Raw genomic sequence first — 20,601 nt, 5'->3', positions numbered from 1 at the left:
GCTAGGGTTAGGGTTAGGGTTAGGGTCAGGGTTAGGGTTAAGGCTGGAGCTAGGGTTAGGGTTAGGGTTGGAGCTAGGGTTAGGGTTAGGGTTAGGGTCAGGGTTAGGGTTAAGGCTGGAGCTAGGGTTAGGGTTAGGGTTAGGGTCAGGGTTAGGGTTAAGGCTGGAGCTAGGGTTAGGGTTAGGGTTAGGGTTAGGGTTAGGGTTAAAATATTGGCTTATAGGTCACATAAGGCCTATACTATAGCCTAATCAATGTTGTTGTTGATAAGGCCATCAGTTTAGAGAAGTGTCTCCAGAGTAAGATCTTGAACTGTTGTTGGTCAAGAAAGGCCACTCCAGATTACAATAAGATGCTAGACATCGTAATAGGCTTAATCAGACCATCCTGACCATCCGACCCTACTGGCCCATTTAGACACAGGTACTGAACAAATGGAGATCCTTCATCTTGTATTGAACACATATTGAGTCACTGTTCACAATATGTTGTTCACATTGTAATACACATGGAATGCTTAATTATAATTATAAATTGAATGAGGAATCTTTTTTTATTAGTCCAGTTGCTTGAGATCTTATCACGAAAACTCTCCCCTTCTGCTTCCGGCTGGGGGCTTCTCAGAGAGAGAGTGGCAGTTGGTTTCAAAGGGGGGAAAAGCAGGAGGAGGAGTGAAAAAGAAAACCTTGGCAGACCACCAATGGTCTAACAGGTGTCTGCCAAACAATAGATTAAAATGGTGCACAGTGTTGTCACAGCGTGGGTTGTTCCTGGTCCGGTATGAGCAGGACCTGGAAGAAAAGAAAACAAACCAGTCCCAAGTCAAACACACAGCAAGGGAAATGTTAAGTGCATATTCAAACAGGCCTTGACACAATGTTCCAGTATCACTTTTCTAAGCTCATAATGTGTGTCAGCCCACAATTCTTATCCTTACATACTAAAAGTAAAACATTCAATAAAAATATAATGTCAAACTCTAAAACCTACTATGTTTTTTTATATTAAAGTGGCAATCTGGGATTGGTACATACATTTTTGGACTTTTAAATGAATGATATATAGCCATTTATTCTTGAGGAATATAATGTATAAGTGCCTCAGGAGCATAGTTCAACTGTCTTACACATCAGAAGCCAACATATAAGCTTGTATTACTCAACTGTTTGTAAACAATGTAATTGTAAACAAACACTATATAGCTTCAAAACATGGTTAAAACTAGCATTTTGATCTCATGGAAGGTCAGTCCTTGCAACCATAGCTCCATTTATTCATTAGAGAGTGGTCACGTTTCTTCAGCCCCATCCCTCAGCTGTGTACCCCAAAAAAGTGGTGGGGTGACCACTTTGTTGTTGTTTGAATCTCAGATTCCCTTTAAGAAACCTTAAACCAGCCATTTTTGGTATTGCTCCAAAAATAAACATGTTGTCTTGACACTGAAGAATGAGAGTGCTCTCAACTGTTTAACACAAAACAGTTTGTAAGTTGGCTGACAGATCAAAAATGTATCTAATGTTAACCTTAATTCCTTCCATGTTTCCAGTGCTGTGAGTGCATATTCTACCTAAGTGTAGAACTAAACTGAAATGTAGTCACTTACACTACTCCCATGGTCCCATGTTTTTCTCTCTGTTAAAAAACATCTAGTACAGCAGGACTGCTGTCTGTTTAACCATTGTTTGGGAGAAATGAGTTACATGCAAATGAGTTATTATGCATTTGTTGACATTTCAGGGGTGTAAACAGAGCATATAACCGCCACACCTGCCCTGACCTGAATCCCCGGCAGCAAACTAAAAGAGGTTGAAGTTCAGTTGTATATCAGAGCACCCAACGAAACACCAGGTAATAGACGGAAAGCCTAATTTATGGCCACGTAGTTCGGCCAATGACTGAGCATATTGTACATGCACAATAGTCAGGATGTGTTAGTCTTTTACAAGTCCAAGGTCCTGTTCAGTGTCAAACAATTACTCATAGGCTGCAAATAATAACTAGAAAAAGAAGTTCCAGAAGAAACTTTGTGTGCTTGCAAGGTGTTATTTTGGTAGTGGAGAAGGTTTTAAGATGTTTCGATAGATAGATTTACTTAATAGTGTTGTTATGGTAGCAGATCAAGTTAGAGATGGTTTGGTTGGTTGGTTGGATGGAGAGAATCCATCAGGAAGTTTTTATCAGGATTGATGACGATTTTCTGGGTAGTTGAAAGAAAGCGAGATAGGTTGGTTGTTTGGTTAGGTTGGTTAGGTTGGTTGTTTGGATGGATGAATGGATAGATGAAAAAGGACAGATAGATGAGAGGGGGGAGGTATAGGAATATCAAAACAATTAAGAGGTTAATCAGTATGGGCTATCCTGAGTGAAGCAGTAGTGACTGGTGAAAGGAAGAAAGGATGATGCTAGGTAGGGTTAGGGTTAGGGTTAGGGTTAGGGTTGAAAGGTTAGATAGATATACGGTTGGAAAGATAGAAGGTTAGATAGATAGTATGTTAGAAGGTCATCGATAGATAGATAGATAGATAGATAGATAGATAGATAGATAGATAGATAGATACAAAGCTGAATAGTGTAAAATGTAAGCAACTCAAGTTAGACCTTTCTGCACGTTTTAAAGTTTAATTGGTGTGAATAGCTTAAAAGCTGTTGGAAGAGTAGCATACCAAAATATTTGAAGAATTGGAATAATAATAATAATAATAATAATAATAATAATAAGAAGAAGAAGAAGAAGAAGAAGAAGAAGAAGTATGAGCAATGAGTATGAGTATGAGCTTGTACACCGTTTGAGTCTTGCTCATGGATGGAGTCTCTAATGTGACCAGTAGTACACACACACGCACGCACACACACACACACACACACACACACACACACACACACACACACACACACACACACACACACACACACACACAATTGAAAACTTAATTTCGTTATTGTCATTTGTGACATATTTTCATATTAATCACTAATCATCAATCAACACCGTTTTGTAAAATTACAAGTGGAATTTATGTTTCGTGTCTGGTCACATGGTATTGACAGCTGCAAACTTCCTGGTGCCAACGAACTGAATGACAGCTTCACTAATTTCACTGTTTCTGGAACAAGTGGTTTTAATGTAGGCATTCACTTTTAATCCCGCATACAGCATACTGTAATACACAGCCTCAGTGATTTATTTGAAACTGTAGTTCAAGATTTGCAACTCGTTAACAGTAAAGTGACAGCCCTGAGCTAGCTCGCTGGCTAAGCTGCGCTAGCTGGTACAGTTGTGATTTGACCGTCCCTTCAACGTGGAGGAGGATGTGCTTCTGCTGACAGATGCAAGACAGAGGTTCGTCGGACTCAGTCGGAGATAAACGCTAAAGCCTCCAGGAACACGGAATGTAGCTTGTGAACAAGGTAAGAGAAAGACAAAGTTAGCTATACGCGTTGATCATCAGTTATACTTGTGTGTTTGCTAATATCAGTTTATTGTCATTTGTGCATGTTTTCAGGAGTTGAGTTGGGAAACTGACGTTAGCCTACTAAGCTAGCTAGATCTGATTTGGCTCTGAAGTTGAAGACGTAGTTGTTACTGTGTGAAATGGCAAGCTACAGGTAAACTGTCCTTATATAACTGGTTCTGGCAGTATCATGTGGGTGAAGTTAGCAACAGCGAAGAATGTATACGACTTTAATTTGACTGTTCAATAGTCTTCAATAGTCTTCAATAGTGTTCTCATAAGTGTCTTACAGTCAGCGGACACGCTCATAAATCTGGAGATAGTGAACTGTAGATAGAGCTAATCTCTAGATGCTCAGCATACCAATGACAAGTGATTTCGTATTGTCTGTCATTGAAGCTTGTCTTTTTAGGAACTACGCTATTTTAAACCGTTTTGAATTAAAAGGTCCATCTGATGTTGATGTGCAACCTAACACATCGGTGTTATCCTTTTACAGTTTGGGTTTACAGCTGACGAGAGAAAAGCAAAGCTGAACTAAGAAGTCAAATTGGCAACATTTTCACCTTGGCTAGACTGTGCGTCAGTGTGACTAACGTTGTCTAACAGTATCATCCCCTGACATACTTTCACATGGTCAGTGTTAGTATTGTGTATTCAGTGTAAACACTGAAGAGTTGTTTGTGTTGTTAAGAGGGTTTTGGCTGGGTAGTCCTATGTAGTATGTTTACAGTGAGTAAACTCTCTCATATTGGCCCCTCACGGCTAACATTGGCCAGCTGTTCCTCTGTGCAGTGACACCGGTGAGGTTTAAAGGTGCTGTGTGGAACGCAGGGCAGCCTCCACGCCACTGCAGCTTGTTTGAAGACTGTGGCATTCCTGTTCAGTTTAAGATGCCTAACAATACCCTTGTAGATTGCTGTAGTTGTCAGAAGGATTTTCGGTAGGCCTAGAAGACAGCGTTAATAAAGTTTTATTTTTTGCTTAATATATAGAAAGGAAGTGTTACCTTGTTATTACCATGTTATTACCACTGTATTCCATGCTGTAGACCTAATAGGACGTTTTCTTGTCCCTTGCATAAACACAGGATGATTGCAGACTGTAATCCCTCCCCAGATGTAGTAATGTGTACACCAAAGCCTCAATAATCTTACAGCAACAAAGCGTCCATCGCCGTGCTCAGACTTTAATTAGTCTTGCATCGCCAGGCCCCGTAACCTTGCAACCACACAAGTGATGCGAGGAGAAGTCTTCGAGCTCGAGACAAGACGTTCATAAGATCAGGCTACACAATGCTAGGGTTGTCCCGTCTTGTTTGAAAATCCCCTTTGACAGAAGATGCTAGATCAGGTGGCGTTGATTAGCCATAGCAACGGTGTGGCACTGGGGTCAAAGCCTCCTGTTGCTGGTGGCTTAGGCTGATGCAGAGCCGAGCTCTTGGGCTGGGCGATATGTCTTAAAATTCATACCTCTATATTTAATGACTTTTGGGTGATACACAGTGCACGATTTGGGCTTGTTTAGCAGGCCCATGAGGTATTACTGAGGGGGAAGACGACAGATATGTCGACATAAGCAAAAAGCTTATAACAAGTAATCAAATGAGCTAAAACTCGATACTCTCGATACAGATCATGGCCATTTTGTGCATACAAATACATTGAGTACATCATTCAAACTCAATATACCACCCAGCCGTACCGAGCTCCAAGGGCGTAGGAGGCAGCTGGACATGAGGGGGGGGACATTTTGCTATGGGGGTCCGGGGGCGTGCCTAGTGACTTTCCAGAAAAGGATACAGACACATCGGTAATCTTAACTTATAATTGAAGCAAATTACAAGGCTACAATTTACTCTGCTACAGTCCAACCAGTCTTAGGGCCATTCAGACTGTACTGAATCCCAGTGTGACTGTATTATCGTACGACAGGCCTTGTCATTCTAACGTGACTAGTGTTGCCTGAACAAACTGTCTTGCAAGTTATCAGACAGATTAGTCTGGACGGAGTCGCCCTGTCTATCATAAGACAATAGTGTGATGGTGATATTTGATGGCGATGGTGATATTTGAGCAATAACCCACTCAAGGGTGTGCTGTATCTAGGATATAGGAACGGCTGTGATGGCTGACTGACCGCGTCACAGCCGTTCCTATAGCCTAGATACAGCACACCCTTGAGTATGTTATTGCTTTTATACAATGGGTTTACACCGACAGCAATAATTCTCACAACAAGCAATGGTGCTAGTGTTTTTTCTTCATGATGTATTGTATTGGTTTATGCCCTCTGCCTATAAAAGTAGTTCATAACACTGTTACCGGAGTTAATGAAGCAGCTTGGTTGATGGTTCTCGAACACATGGTCTAATATGATCGGCATGGCAACCCGGTAAAAACAATATCTACCTGGCTGGCTTATAAAAGCTGGCTTGCCAATTGGGTTTTTGAGGAGTGTAGCAGCATATGGATGACAAAAAAAACCCATGAATGATCCATTATTGTCAGAATCCTTCCATTGGTCTAGCAACTTTTTCATTATTGAAAAACACAGTTAAAAAAAAAAAAAGCTACAATATCCTGAAGAGTGTTTATGGTGTATGTATACATTATGCAAGTGAAAGTGATGAGGTAGCTGTGCTGATGTCCTGGATACAGGAACGGCTGGAATGCTTCCCGGCTAATCACAATGTTTGATTTGATCAACCCGTTGTATAAACTCAACCAAACAACCATTTCTGAGTACTCTTCCTCTGCTACTGTACAAAACGTTACTCACTTCCAGTTTTTCACACAGCCAGCTACCCTTAGGTGAGATGGAGAGCTAATAAAGGGGTTTTTGTTAGCAGCTTTCTCCATTCTGTAACCTCAGGACTCCATGTCCCCTGGCTGGTGACCAGGGCTTTGAAAGAGGCCTGGTAACGCCTTGAAGGGCTCAAATGGAAATGGAGCTTTGTACTTAGTGACTCAAAAATGCAACACACACACACACACACACACACACACACACACACACACACACACACACACACACACACACACACACACACTTGATACAAAGAATATCATTGGAAAGATCTAACAAACTAAGTTTCATAAAATATTTGAATAAGTGATCATTATTTTCCTGAGGTGCAGTAGGCTAACGTTGTGATATCATGGTAACCCACCAGTTGTGACGAATTTCAATGGTAGGAAGCTGTGTGTGTGTGTGTGTGTGTGTGTGTGTGTGTGTGTGTGTGTGTGTGTGTGTGAGTGAGTGTGTGAACAGAACACATCAGCAGGTGTATTTGAAGAGTGTAAGGTGCAGAGTGGATAAAAGTGTCTTTAAGTCAAAATGGCAAAGAAATGTTAAAACAGAATGTAAAATCTGTACAAGGTATACTCTTCCTGGGTACTGTTTCATCCCAGAGAACCTACTGTAGCCTACAGTATATAGCAGGATATGCACTAAGCTACCCAAAGCAGAAAAAAGTACGTTAGTGTATTGTTTTTCTGTACTTACTTAGATTCTTACATTCTATGTGTATTGAAATCTCAATTGATCTATTATAAATATACTTAAGTATGAAATAAGATGGGTCATTTTAACACACTTAATTATACATATTACTCTAAAATGTAATAATACTTAGACATTACTTAAATATACTTTCATATATTTAATTACAACTTTAGTGGTTCCAAAATACACACACATAAGTACACATTAAATACATGCATACCTTAGTATACTTAAAATAGAAAAATAAGTATGCTCAGGTATACTTTTTTTTCCGCTTGGGTAAACTGTTGGTTTGATTAAACACATTCAAGCGCCTCTCATTACTGTGTGTAATTTAATCAGTGTACAGTATGCCATTAATCTTTGCAATTTCTATTTAATTTACATAATAATTTAGCCCTGGGTTTTTCATTAATGAGGTTGGATCACGATTACGATGATTATCATTAGTCTGGTCAATTGGTGCGGCTTCATTAGCATGTTTTCTCATTTAGATGTAAACAGCAGTCTCTTTTCAGCATTAGTGCGTTCATGGAGTGGAATAAAATTAGCATAATCATACAGCGTTTTGTGCCTAATCAAATCTGGTTGACATGTGGAAAGCTTTGAATGGGAAATGCAATTTCTTTTTCTTTCTTACTTGGTGTTTGCTCTCTCTCTCTCTCTCTCTCTCTCTCTCTCTCTCTTTCTCTCTCTCTCTCTCTCTCTCTCTCTCTCTCTCTCTCTTTTCTTCACTTCACTGTGATGCAATAAACATAGGGACCAAATAATTAGTTTTAAGCCTTCCTGTGTTTTCATTTCACCCCACAGAGGGGTGTGGCCTGGGCGTGAGTGGCAGCTGTCAACATACCGCCGGGGGCACGATGAGGGTGCGCTGCTCCCGGAAGCTGGGCCTGCTGGCGAAGGCGTTCTTCATGCTGTGGTTGCTGTGGCTGGCCTACCTTCTCCTGGCCCGCGCCGCCTCCTCCTCCCCTGGGGATGGAGGGGAGGACGGTGGGGGACGCAGCTTGCTGGTCAGGCACTTCTCTCCCCGGGAGGACCAGGGGCGTGGGGTAGCGGAGCAGCTGACTCGGCCTGTGTATGTGAAGCCCCCGGCGGACTCCAATGCCCATGGGGAGTGGGGCAAGGCCACCAAGCTCACCCTCAACCCGGAAGAGAAGAAGCAGGAGGAGGACACTGTGGAGAGATACGCCATCAATATATTTGTCAGCGATAAGATCTCTCTCCATCGCCACATTCAGGACAATAGGATGTATGAGTGAGTATGGGCCACTGCTCTGCATGGTCATAATCTATCTAGCCATGCTAGGAAGGACACAAGTCTAATGCTTTCTCACCACATCTAGTCATATTGCTCTACACAGAGCCCCTCAACTGGGCTACAATCTGGACAAGTGGTTATAGACATTGTTAGAGGTAGTCCATTGATGGCCTACTGTATACGGATATCATCATAGGATTTAAACAAGCCACCTCTTTTTAGCCTGCTGATGTCATTGTAGACCAGAGATAAGGCCCATCCAGGACATAGATGGTATCAGAGAGTTGCTGACTGCCTGGTCTGACTCACATCAGGGACTTTATTAGGCCTGGGTATTGGCAAGTACTTCACAATAGGATACGTATAACGTAGGGCTGGATCATTGAGAACAGTGAAAAAGAATATTGCGATACTCGGCTGTATCGATTTTTTTTTGGAACAGCGCTAGACTTAACTATTCACCGGAACCTGAGCCTTAAATGCCTCGGTGCCTCCGTGAAATTCTCCGTCTGTGCTTATTCACAGCTGTCTGTCCTCGGTGTTAGAGATCCTCCTCAGAACGGCTTGTGGCAGGACAACACCCGTGTGATTTGTGTTTTATAACCAGCTCCTCGCCACCCCTAACAAGGCCCCATAATGAAACACAGACCCAGCATCAGACATGAACACTCGCATTAAATCATGGTTTTGTTTTTTTGCAACATTCGCTCACAAAAATGAGCTGTCTCTCATGGGGGCTCCAGTGTTGTTTACGAGCAGTGTGTGAGCGCCCTGATGTTCTCTATGCACATTTCCTAAACTCGACTCAGTCACACAAGGCTGTGGATTTGAGCGACTCAAACCTGACAAACCAGACAAGTTAAATGTCAATGTAAATCAGTTGCTGTTGGATTTGGCCAATCATAACAGACTCAGTGATCTTCTTATGGGGCCAGGGATTTTGCTTGGAATGTAGCAGGATTGTTACTAACTGTTGTGGTAACCATGAAGTCTAGTCACTGCTTATTCAGAGATTAAACCACAAACAAGATATTGCATGTTCACAATCAAGCGAACTCCACTCCATTGTCTCTCTGGTTGAAATCAGGTCATGTTTTTGTTACTTTTCAACAGTTTTGACAGAGTGAGAAATGCTGTTTTACTTGAGTTTCAATGACTTGCAATAAACAGTGAATCTAGGGCTGCGGTCAGCTTGGAGAGAGGCCACAAGTAAGGTGCACGTTGTCCCTGCATTACTGTTACAGAGTAGACTACTCCCCTGGCTGTCTCAAATGCCTCTCTCGGTCTCCTCCCCCCTCTCTCACTCTTTCCTTTCTCCATCGTTGCTATCCATCTTATACCTCTCCTCCTTTCTCCTCTCTCAATCTTTCTGTATCTCTCATGTCTGAATATGGAAAGATCCATGATGGTCCTCCCTTGCCTTATGTTTCTCTCTCTCTCTCTCTCTCTCTCTCCCTCTCTCTCTCTCTCTCTCCCTCTCTCTCTCTCTCTCTCTCTCTCTACCAGCTGCAGTTACCGTATCTGGTCTCTCTATGAGAACTGGCATGTGTTGTGGCATGTAGAACTTTAGTGTGATTTCTCTCACTTCTTACATCTGCCTCTTGTCCCCACAACTCTTCTTCAGGAATGAGACCAAAGGCTACTCCTGCACTAACCAATGCAGCTCAGGCTCTCTCCTCCGTTGGCAGACTGACTCACTGGATGGTCATGTCTCACTTGATAGGTGTATGTTATGTCACGACAGAGATCATGTGACGACAGAGATCAAATTGGTTGTTATGACCCAGTTAGCAGAAGAAGGGCTATTCGGGCCTAATTTTCTAAATTCCTAGCTTCTCTCTTTGATTACAGATGCAGAGCTAAGAAATTTGATTACCGTCATTTGCCGACCACATCAGTGATCATAGCGTTCTATAACGAGGCGTGGTCCACCCTGCTCAGGACCATCCACAGTGTGCTGGAGAGCACGCCCGCGGTCCTGCTCAAGGAGATCATCCTCATTGACGACTTCAGCGATCGTGGTGAGACTCCCTAAGGAAGACATTTAATTATTTCTGTGGAAAATAAAAATATGTTTTAACTGTGCAATATGTATATAAAAAGTCCTGTCTGCCAAGAAAATAAAACCTACAACGTAGCGATGAAAACCAGGTAGACAGACTGCGGACATACAATATGACAGTATTTGATTTATGGGACAATTATGGTTTGATTTTATTTTTTTACAAAGCTCAAAGATGATAATGTCGTATATGATAATGTAGTATAAGTATAACTCCCAAGTTAAATCAAGCAAACCTCACATACTTTCAAGTATTTTACATGTTCATTGTCCCAGGTCTGCTCTGTTGATCACTAGTAAATTAGGACCGGGTCTCTCACCATTCCGGTGGCTGCCCTAGACATTACTTTGCTGCCTGTGACCTCAAGGGCCAGTGACCTCATATAACATAATTTCCTCTCCGCCGGCCATCTAGACCAGGCGGAATGTCAGACACGTCATTCTCAACCAGAGCTGTATATACAAGAGACTACAGTACTGGGGGGAGGAGAACAAAGACATTACCATGACATTACCAAATGTACTCCATTATTTTCATGCTGTCCTGAGATTGAACTCATAAAAAGGTTGAGGGGTTGGCTTGGAGATCTAACCTTTGGAAAATAGACAAAAGTCACATCTCCACGAAGAGGAGAGAGTTTGACTTTCATTTCTTTTTAAAAGTTTAGTTTGTCGGTCTGCCGAGGTGCCAAAATAACACCAAATAAGACTGATGCAAAAGTGTATTTCTTATCTACACTATAGGGGGATCTCGTTTTAGAAGCTGCTGCATGTTTGATGCCAGCTGGTAATGGCAGTGCAGATCATAGTGGACGGCCACAGCCTCACAGTGGATGGTGAGTCAGTCGGTCTTTGGTGTGGAGACCACGGACCAGAGTCCGAGATAAGGTGGTTCTGCAGGGGACTGATAAAGCCTCAGGCGCTACTTGGCCAACTGATAGGTGGATGACCTCTGTGGAGAGGGAGATGGAGAGAAGGAGAAAACGGCAGACAGACGGATGATAAAGCTGGAATGCAGTGAGCATGAGAGGGGGGGGAAAAGGAGTAATTTGGAAGGAGAGAGAGAGAGAACAGGGTATGGAAACGAGAGAGAAGGAGGACAGAGGGAGACCAATAAAAGGCTGTGAGCGCATCTCTGTGTGGATTCCAGGCTATCTCAAGTCTCAGCTGGCAGAGTACATCAGTAACCTGGAGCGTGTCCGCCTCATACGGACCAACAAGAGGGAGGGGCTGGTCCGAGCAAGACTCATCGGCGCCACCTACGCCACAGGAGACGTACTGACCTTCCTGGACTGCCACTGCGAGTGTGTTCCGGGCTGGATCGAGCCGCTGCTGGAGAGGTGTCGCTTTGCTAACATTCTGAGTTCATTAGGGATCATGGAATTACAATTAATTTTAATATGCTAATGAAGGGCACTTGTCATTGGCAACTCAAATAAACAAATTGACGTACTGTTTTCGAAAATACAAACAGAGTAGATAAAAGATTTTTTTTTCCCCGCAATTACTGAATGGGGCTTCATAATGTCAGCACAGGACATATTGACACCATCAAAATACTGCAAATCTAACCATTCCTTGTGAGAGAAAGGACTCTGTTTGCATTTGTGGTTGTTTCAGCTGCCTTCCTATCAGTGGCCTTACAGTATGTACGTCTTGTCCTCCCCTCAGAATTGGTGAGAATGAGAGCACCATTGTGTGTCCGGTGATCGATACGATCGACTGGAACACGTTTGAGTTCTACATGCAGACAGATGAGCCCATGATCGGGGGCTTCGACTGGAGGCTGACCTTCCAGTGGCATGCTGTCCCTGAAGTGGACCGCAAGAGACGCAAGTCTCGCATCGATCCTATTAGGTTGGTGTCTGTTATGTTTTTTATATATTTTCTCCTAATTGGTTCTCTGAGAGAGAAGAGGATGATATATTTCCAAAATACAGTATGTTTTGAACGGGTTCTAAGGGTTTAGTTTGTTCTCTATTGAATGGAATCATTTTACTGACCTCCATTGTCTGCTGTTCTCTCCCAGGTCTCCCACCATGGCTGGTGGGCTGTTTGCGGTGAGCAAGGCCTACTTTGAGTACCTGGGCACGTATGACATGGGGATGGAGGTGTGGGGTGGAGAGAACCTGGAGCTCTCCTTCAGGGTGAGTCAGCACTGGGGGGGTTTTCCTACGGAAGCTGAATTAAAAAGCTTTTACAACACATGAATTATGAAGTCTCAAGTGACGTGTGCATAGTAAAAATCTAAATCTGAAGTTAAAAGCGTATGGGACTCCTGCACACGGTGTTTACTTGGTAAATAAACAGCTTGCAGTCGCACGGTTTCAGTCACATACTGTCGACCTCCGACCTCCGACCTTCGTCAGTTACACATCATTACTTCTCAGATGCTTGGTAGAAGAAAGACAGTTCGATGCAGAAAGGATACCCACCCACTTCTCTGTGTACCCGTTGGTATTGTGGACTGGTGTTCCCCAGCTCAATCAAGCTAATGCAGTGGGTTCATCAGTCTCAGTCTTCGCTGGTTGTCAGTGGTGCGATGTCTCTCCGTGTCTGATGACTGCCAGGCGTGAGCGATGGCATCAGAAACCATATCCCCATGTCCCTGTTCAGATGACCAGGGATAGCATGTTGTTGGTGGTGTCACTTTTCACTTGTTTACGTCAATCATGCTGGCACAGATTTCCTTGTCATAGCCATCTACATGCGTATGTAAAACTCAAGATGCATGGGGCTATCCCCATGAGTGATGTTTTATGGATGTGGAAATTAAATGCCTTTCGCTGGGACTGTAAATGTCCCCATACATAATGTATAGCCTTTGAATTGGTTTCCAACTGTTTTGGTTGTACAAAAGCCATTGAGTGAAATGTTTGGTGTGTTTAGATGGAAATTATTGTAGTTCTACAGGCCTTAAGGTAAGTATCCATAACAATGACAGCGCTTTTTTGTAATTGAGGCATTACTCAAGCAAGTTAAAAAGTACATAGTTAGCTTTCTTACATTCTCCAAGGGTGTTTTCCTGGCTTTGTATAGCTGTAGTGAAAAATAAGCAATTACCAGATGCAAATTGACCATGAATCAGACATCCTGGAGGATATTCAAATTCAGTCAAATGTTCCAAACAAACAGGTTTTCCTGACGTTCTTAAATGCATAATAGCTGTAAGAGGCCAAAGGAGAAGAGAAGAGCCTTGTTTGGTTATTCATAGACGATGTTTATCCTGGATTCTGCCTAAATTATCACACCACTTAAACCCTGGTTGGGATCCTCTTTCATAGTGAGTCTGTCGTTAAGACATTGAGGCAGTGGTTTAAATCCTGATTTGTCTGCAGCACATCTCAGAACTTCATGCATATTTTCCATCATAATCAGACGGTACAGACAGTATGTCTGCCAAAAAGATATGTTTTTTTAGGATTAGCAGCATATTCATGGACACGGTTGCCCATGCTCTGTGTGGATCTTTCTCCCTAGGTCTGGCAGTGTGGAGGCTCTCTGGAGATCCACCCTTGCTCCCATGTGGGTCATGTCTTCCCAAAGAAAGCCCCCTACGCCCGGCCCAACTTCCTCCAGAACACGGTGCGCGCGGCAGAGGTCTGGATGGACTCCTACAAACAGCACTTCTACCACAGGAACCCCCCGGCCAAGAAGGTACAGTCAAAGAACATATCAAAGACCTAGCCAAGAGGGTGTTAACTGTACAGCAAAAGCAGCAGAATGTTAAACCAGAAGATATAGCTTAGCACAACTGATGTGCTACACTTCAAAGTGATTATATGGAACCTTTGACCCATGGGGGAGCTCTTGAGCTAAATGGGTTCCCTTAAATAGACAATAATTAACTTCATTGGGCATACAAGGGCACACCTCCCCACAACGATGAGCAAAAGCTTATTTTGCTGAGTTATAGGGCTCATAAAAGAGAAGAGAGTTGCTGAGACAGCCGATTCTTGCTGGAGGAATAATGATAACAGTAGTGATAGAGTCGGGAATGCAATTATGCTAGATAATAGGTCTGTAGACAGTAGAATTGGCTATCATTAACAATATGATATGTATTAGTAGGCCTTGACATCAATCTGTAAGGATGAGGTAGGGACTGTCAGCTAACCCATGTCGGAGATGCTAAATTAAAACGGTGCCAGTGATGCAAGTTAACACCCTAGACTTGGTTCATATTCTATAATAAGTGGATTAACTTGGATGGAGATGCTTCACATGATATGATTCACCTGTCTGGCTGTCAGAACGTGATGAGAGGCCCACTGTCTGCGTGTGTGAGAGTGATGTCAGTGAGTGTGTTTTGTGCCATGCCTCTCGGGTTCTGTGTGTTGGCAGACATCAAAGTTTCATGTATCTCAGTTTCACCTCTCTGAAAAAAAGTGCATTATTAATGCCAGGGATCTTTGATCAAACAATAAATTACCGTCTCAAAGGGAGAGAAGACTGGGGTGCCAAAATGAGATTGACAGCTTTTTAATCCGTCTGGGTGTCGTGTACGTACCTGTAGGAGAGATGCTCAGCCGCTACCAGCAGGTTCAGACTGGTAAACTATAAATAAATGGGTGTGTTCCATGTAGCTCGGGGTCACCGTGACAACATTCAGTTAGAATTTCCAAAGAACAACATCCTCCCTACTAATAATAGAACAGGCGGTAACAACATGTTTATATGCAAATCTCATTCCCTGATCGGTACCGATTAAACGTAGTCATTACAGCCGTTAGGAAGCTTCTAGAAAACGTTACAGACTGGACGGACCCTTAAGGAATCGTGCAGCGAAAAACATGCACAATCGAGTGCCCTGGTTGAGCGGGGGTTATATCAAACACCTCCTTTGTGTTTGAAATGAACTTTGAACAGGTGAACTGTTTGTGTTAAACAAACTAAAGGATACAGTACCTCAACCTGAAACAACCGTGCAAACTGGCCATGCAAAACTGCCACGCAAACGAACAACAGGAAACTCCTGCCTGATGACTTTGCTTACGACCGTAAATCCTCTAAGCAGGATGTCAAAGTCAGACTACCCAGGATGTGATAAATCTACTGACTCAGCCTCTCTCCCATGTTGAGCCACATCAAACCACATTTCTCCAAGGAGCTGAACATCGAGCAGTGACATTTCACCCAGTATTGTTCAGCTAACTGGGTCTCACTGGTGAAGTGTTCTTCTCTGCTATCAGAAAACACTACTGATTTAAGACGTTTGCCGACAGAAAGGTCGTTACGTTTATAACAAATGTGTCTTCCCCTACAGGAGAACTATGGGGACATCTCAGAGAGGGTTTTGTTGAGGGAGAGGTTGAAGTGTAACAGCTTTGACTGGTATTTGAAGAACATCTACCCTGACCTACACGTGCCGGAGGACCGCGACGGCTGGCATGGGGCGGTGAGTGTCTTCCCCGGTCCCAAATCAATCACTACCTCGATCTGCTAAGCATTTGTGTACATCTGGGACCCTGCCCCTAGGCACTTATTAATTCCCCCCTTGTAGGACAGAAAGGATCAGGTCGAAGAAATGATTAAGTAATTACAGTAATTGCTCCTCGTGGTGGTCTAGCAGTGGCTTTGTTGCTTACAGCCATCTAGGGGCTTACAGATCTATGAGGGGGTGTCAAGCAGAGTCTAGGGCTCGATGGCTAATATCAGCCTAGACTATGACCTCATAAGTTTAGCCTCCTTGCGTATATTGCAGATCTAATGCTAATCGGGATCTCCTCACAGGTGCGCAGCTCTGGGATCCATTCAGAGTGCTTTGACTACAATGCCCCGGAGCACAGCCCCACAGGAGCTCACCTCTCCCTGTACGGTTGCCATGGGCAGGGCGGCAACCAGGTAATGAAAATTTCAGGGCTGTGTATTTTCTCTCTCAACCCCCCTTGACCCCACGTCTACCTGATGGATGCAGAAGTTTCTCTCTCTGAATGTCAATGGTGTCCGGTGACCACAAAAAAACCAACATTCACCTTGGCTCTCTAGCATGATGCAAGATAAGGAGATATCGCAAACCTTGGATTTATATTCCCTATGAACATCCATGATGATCTTTTAATGTAAACATAGTATTGTACTGATATTATGTACTATGTTTGATACTGTTTTTAATGATAAGGTTTTAGTTTGACATTAATTGGTGACCCTAAGAATGTATATTTAATGTCTGGCCAGACAACCGGCTGAAGCAGAGGTCTGCATGTGTATCTACTGGCCCATATCTCTGATTACTCATTGATGCAACGCATCAGGTGTCCCGCTGCTACAAAAAGCACCATGTGTGACCGAAAATCAATGTTTCCACAGCCTCACTGAAATGGGAACCTCTCCCTCCTCTGTGCAGGGAACCTAGTTCCATTTAAAAGATACATGAGCCCCCAAGAAGAATGAATGGGCCAGACTGGGTAAATAAGTTTGAGCCAGACGAGGGGAACCTCTTTTATTAGAAACTACTATTACCCCGTCTGAAAGATACATGAGATGTGAAGAGAAGGATGGGGACCATGAAGATTGATTACCTTCGCCACCCATTTAAAGGGCACCCAGGGTGCTTTGTGCTTTGTCTCAGAGGCTCGATTTTGGAAATGACACCCCGGGAGAGTTAGTGTTTACGCCTGGGTGATTGAGAGGGTCGAGGCCTTGTCTTCAGCGTGATGGCCTTCGAGGCCTCTGTGTCCACGCCGTGGAGGACTGTCTTAACGAAGACAAATCCAGCAACTGTTTTTCAGAGACAGAGAGATGCTTTTCTCTTCATTGAGCAATGTTGGGAGAGGAAGAGGGAGATATAAGGGGGAAAGCGAAACGAAAAGAATAAGAGCTTACATTTCTCTTTCAAAGCTTTCCACATGTCAACAAGATTTGATTAGGCACAAAACGCTCTGATTTAGTTAATTCTATTCCACTCCATTAACACACTAAGGGGCAAAAGAGACTGCTGATTACATCTAAATGAGAACATGAAACACACATGAAGTTATTTGCTTAACATACATTACAGTATGGTCAGATCCAACCATTCCTCTCTCAGATGGAGGTGATTCCCGTCGCTAAGTCTGCTTCGACTGTTCAATGGTGATGTCGTGAACTGATTTCATGAGCAGACACATCATAAGGAATCGCACATCCCCCCAAGATTGTAATTACTATAAGTCAGAGAAACAGAGTCAACCATGCGTGTGAATGTCTCTCTCTCCCCAGTACTTTGAGTACACCACTAAGCAGGAGATCCGCTTTAACTCCGTGACGGAGCTGTGCGCCGAGGTTCTGGAGGGACAGACTCAGATCGGGATGAAGCACTGCCCCCATGATAGAACGTCTAAGCCTCCTGGTATCCTCTGGGAGTTCAGAGATGTGAGTTTAACAGACAGACAGACAGACAGACAGGCTCGCATGCACACACACACACACACACACACACACACACACACACACACACACACACACACACACACCCATACACAGTGCATTATTATGGAATGAAAACACAGGATGATTGGTGGTATTAATACTGTGTTTTTAAAAGTCCTGTTGGTACACTGTGGTGCCTAACCTGCCTGTCATGCTTGTTTTTAACCGTTAAAGGATGGGACCATCTACCACCCTCACACAAATACCTGTGTCACCTCCTACCGCACAGCCGAGGGACGCACAGACTTGGAGATGAGGAAGTGCACTCCCGGGGACAAGCACCAGTGCTGGAAGTTTGAGTGAAGAAGATGGAGAGGAAGTAGCCCAACCTAAGTGACCTTTGACTTAAGTGCAATTACCATGGTGGAAGATAGATTTTTTTAAAGATTTTTAAAGAGGGACTAAGCAAAGCCTCTGCGCAGTTTCCTGTGGGAAGACTCTCCCTCATCGAAGTGCCTTTGCAAACCAAAATGGGATCCACACCCTAAGTGCCCATATTTATGCTGGATGGTTGGAAAAAAAACACACATTCATCGAAACACACTTGCCACAGAGTTTTCACATGTCTGTGTTGTCTGAGGGGTTGGAAAGACAATGTTTACTCAATTCTTATATTCATCTAAGGTCTGAAGGTTTACTCTTTTTCAGTGTGTGTTTTCAGGGTTTGATACTCTTAAGAAAACTTGTTGAGGTAGGTGTGAGTGACGCTCATGGCTTTGTATCAAGTGAGACAGTCACTGACATGCCACATCATGTGATAGTGATCATGAATTGAGAGGATTCTTGTCACGCTATGCTGGCACGTGTCTTCTCAACAACTTCTGTCTGTCTGGAGCCAGCTTCACGGTGGAATCAAATCAGGGCTGTCTGAACAAGACTTTAAACATTTGTTGCACATTTGTACAAGTGAAATTTGCCAGAGGGGGGAGGTGAGATGTGGTTGTTAGGTAGTCTTCCCTGTGCTGTAACTATAACACAGACCTTGGGAATAGGCCTGTTTACTGTGCCTTCACTGTGCCTCAAGAGACAACATTGTTTAAGCCTTTGGATATAAAATAGACCTAAATATACTGTGCCAGTAGAACACCAAAGTATGTGCATTTATGTTCATCTAATTTTCATACTACAGCCAATAGGATTTGGGTGTTGCATTTGTGTCTGCCCTCCTCCAAAGCTTACCAATACAAGATGCTTATTGTACACATGCTTATTTTAGCATTTCTAACCTGACTATGTACAGTATCTCATTAAGCGCTTGATTCACCTCACCTTCTACTCTGCCTAACCTGAATCTCTGCATAGAGGCCCTGTCCAGAAACAGTTCATGGACATGTGTAGATCTGAAATAATTGGATAGGTATAGAAAGATGGTTTTAGCTCCACCTTGCCCCCGATAGGCTTGGTGGAATTCTTCGACATATTGCTTAGCCTATCCAATGTTTTCGGATCCAGACCAGTGTTCACTGGCTAGGGGTTGTTTCTGGACTGGCCGTTCCTGTTTTACTCTGCCAGATTAGTCAAAGCAGCCCTTTGTACTTGAAAAAAACAACTTCAGCACTCTGACATTTTTGGGTCCCTCAATTGGGATTCCAGGACCAATAGGACACTGGGCTTAATAACATGATTCATATGTTCATGGCCACTGAAGTGCTCATTTAAATCAGCTGCACTACCAGAGATATCAAATGAGGCATGTTTTTGGTGCTCTTTTGCACAACTAAGGCTTATTGAATATAGTATGTGTAGTAGTTAATGAATGGTCGATCATTCAAAATGACTCCAGCTCTATTGTTCAATGCATTCTTTTTTGTATTTCTTTGTTAATGATTCTTGGTATAAAAGGGACATGGATGGGACAATGCAAACTTGGATTGTGCATCGTTGAACTACTGATTAAGCACAAGTGATGGTGATTATTGTTTGTACTGAGGGATGAAATTATTTTGGCATTTTGGGGGTACAGTACTAAGTGAATGCCTTAACTCAATGAAAATTAAAACTGATGAAATATTCAAGTATGAGTTAATTATTTTAATGTGCTTGGCACTGAAGAAAAGATTGAGGGTGTATAATGACAATATTCAGGGAGATTTCACAATGACCTGTGGTTTGAGGTGCCTTATCAAGGGAGGTTGCAATGGCAATAGCATGAAAATGTATTAAAACTCTCCTTCTTAGATTGGCCAGGTCCTCTAAAGGCTTAATTTGATTATCATTATTTGCATATTAGTCCACCTCCTTTTAAATAAACATTCCTGGAATTAATGACAAAAGAAAGGGAACGGCAATTCCAAATTTACTGATGCAGCGCCATCCAGTGGCGTGAAGAGGTCTCAAAAAGTGGCAAATTATGCAGTGTACATACATTCAGTTGGCCGCTTGAGAATTATAAAGACGTAAAAGCACTTAGAAAAATTTGGCCATCAATATAATTTGCATTTATATAAATTGTTCCCATGTCTTTACGAAAATAACACGATTTGCCTACTTCTACAAATGAGTGCTACACTTACCGAACACTTTATTAGGAACACTATACTAATACTGGGTAGGGCCTCCCTTTGCTCTCAAAACAGCCTCAATTCTTCGTGGCATTGATTCCACAAGATGTTGGAAACCTGACCAGAGATTCTGGTCCATGATGACATGATTGCATCACGCAATAGTTGCAGATTTTTCAGGTGCACTTTCAAGCTGTGAGTCTCCCGTTCTACCACATCCCAAAGGTGTTCTATTGAATTCAGATCTGGTGACTGGGAAGGCCACTGAAGAACACTGAACTCATTGTCATGTTCATGAAACCAGTTTGAGACGACTTTTGCTTTGATATGGTGCATTATCATGCTGGAAGTAGCTATTAGAAGATGGACAAATTGTGGCCATGAAGGGATGCACATGGTCAGCAACA

The 20,601-nt window shown here is 43.0% G+C and overlaps 1 protein-coding gene across 1 annotated transcript; it reads left to right on the top strand.

Moving 5' to 3' along the window:
* Positions 1–3,058: 3,058 nt before the first annotated feature.
* Positions 3,059–19,708, top strand: poc1bl (POC1 centriolar protein homolog B (Chlamydomonas), like). The gene is made up of 11 exons (XM_083681101.1): positions 3,059–3,409; positions 7,771–8,218; positions 10,073–10,242; positions 11,434–11,623; positions 11,955–12,140; positions 12,313–12,430; positions 13,764–13,940; positions 15,550–15,681; positions 16,017–16,127; positions 17,484–17,636; positions 17,868–19,708. Exons 2-11 carry the CDS (start codon positions 7,824–7,826, stop codon positions 17,994–17,996), a joined length of 1,761 nt encoding a protein of 586 aa, XP_083537227.1. The 5' UTR covers positions 3,059–3,409; positions 7,771–7,823; the 3' UTR covers positions 17,997–19,708.
* The last annotated feature ends 893 nt before the right edge of the window (positions 19,709–20,601 follow it).

The sequence above is a fragment of the Argentina silus genome (assembly GCF_951799395.1).
Source record: "Argentina silus genome assembly, chromosome: 11".
NCBI classification, from domain to species: domain Eukaryota; kingdom Metazoa; phylum Chordata; class Actinopteri; order Argentiniformes; family Argentinidae; genus Argentina; species Argentina silus.
Note: the sequence above shows the minus strand (reverse complement) of the source record. Positions and strands in the feature narration are given on the sequence as shown.

Coding starts and splice junctions, on each gene's coding strand:
- poc1bl (XM_083681101.1), top strand. CDS start 7,824: ATGAGGGTGCGCTGCTCCCGGAAGCTGGGCCTGCTGGCGAAGGCGTTC. Junction 11,624..11,954: donor ATCGAGCCGCTGCTGGAGAG/GTGTCGCTTTGC, acceptor TCCTCCCCTCAG/AATTGGTGAGAATGAGAGCA. Junction 12,431..13,763: donor ACCTGGAGCTCTCCTTCAGG/GTGAGTCAGCAC, acceptor CTTTCTCCCTAG/GTCTGGCAGTGTGGAGGCTC.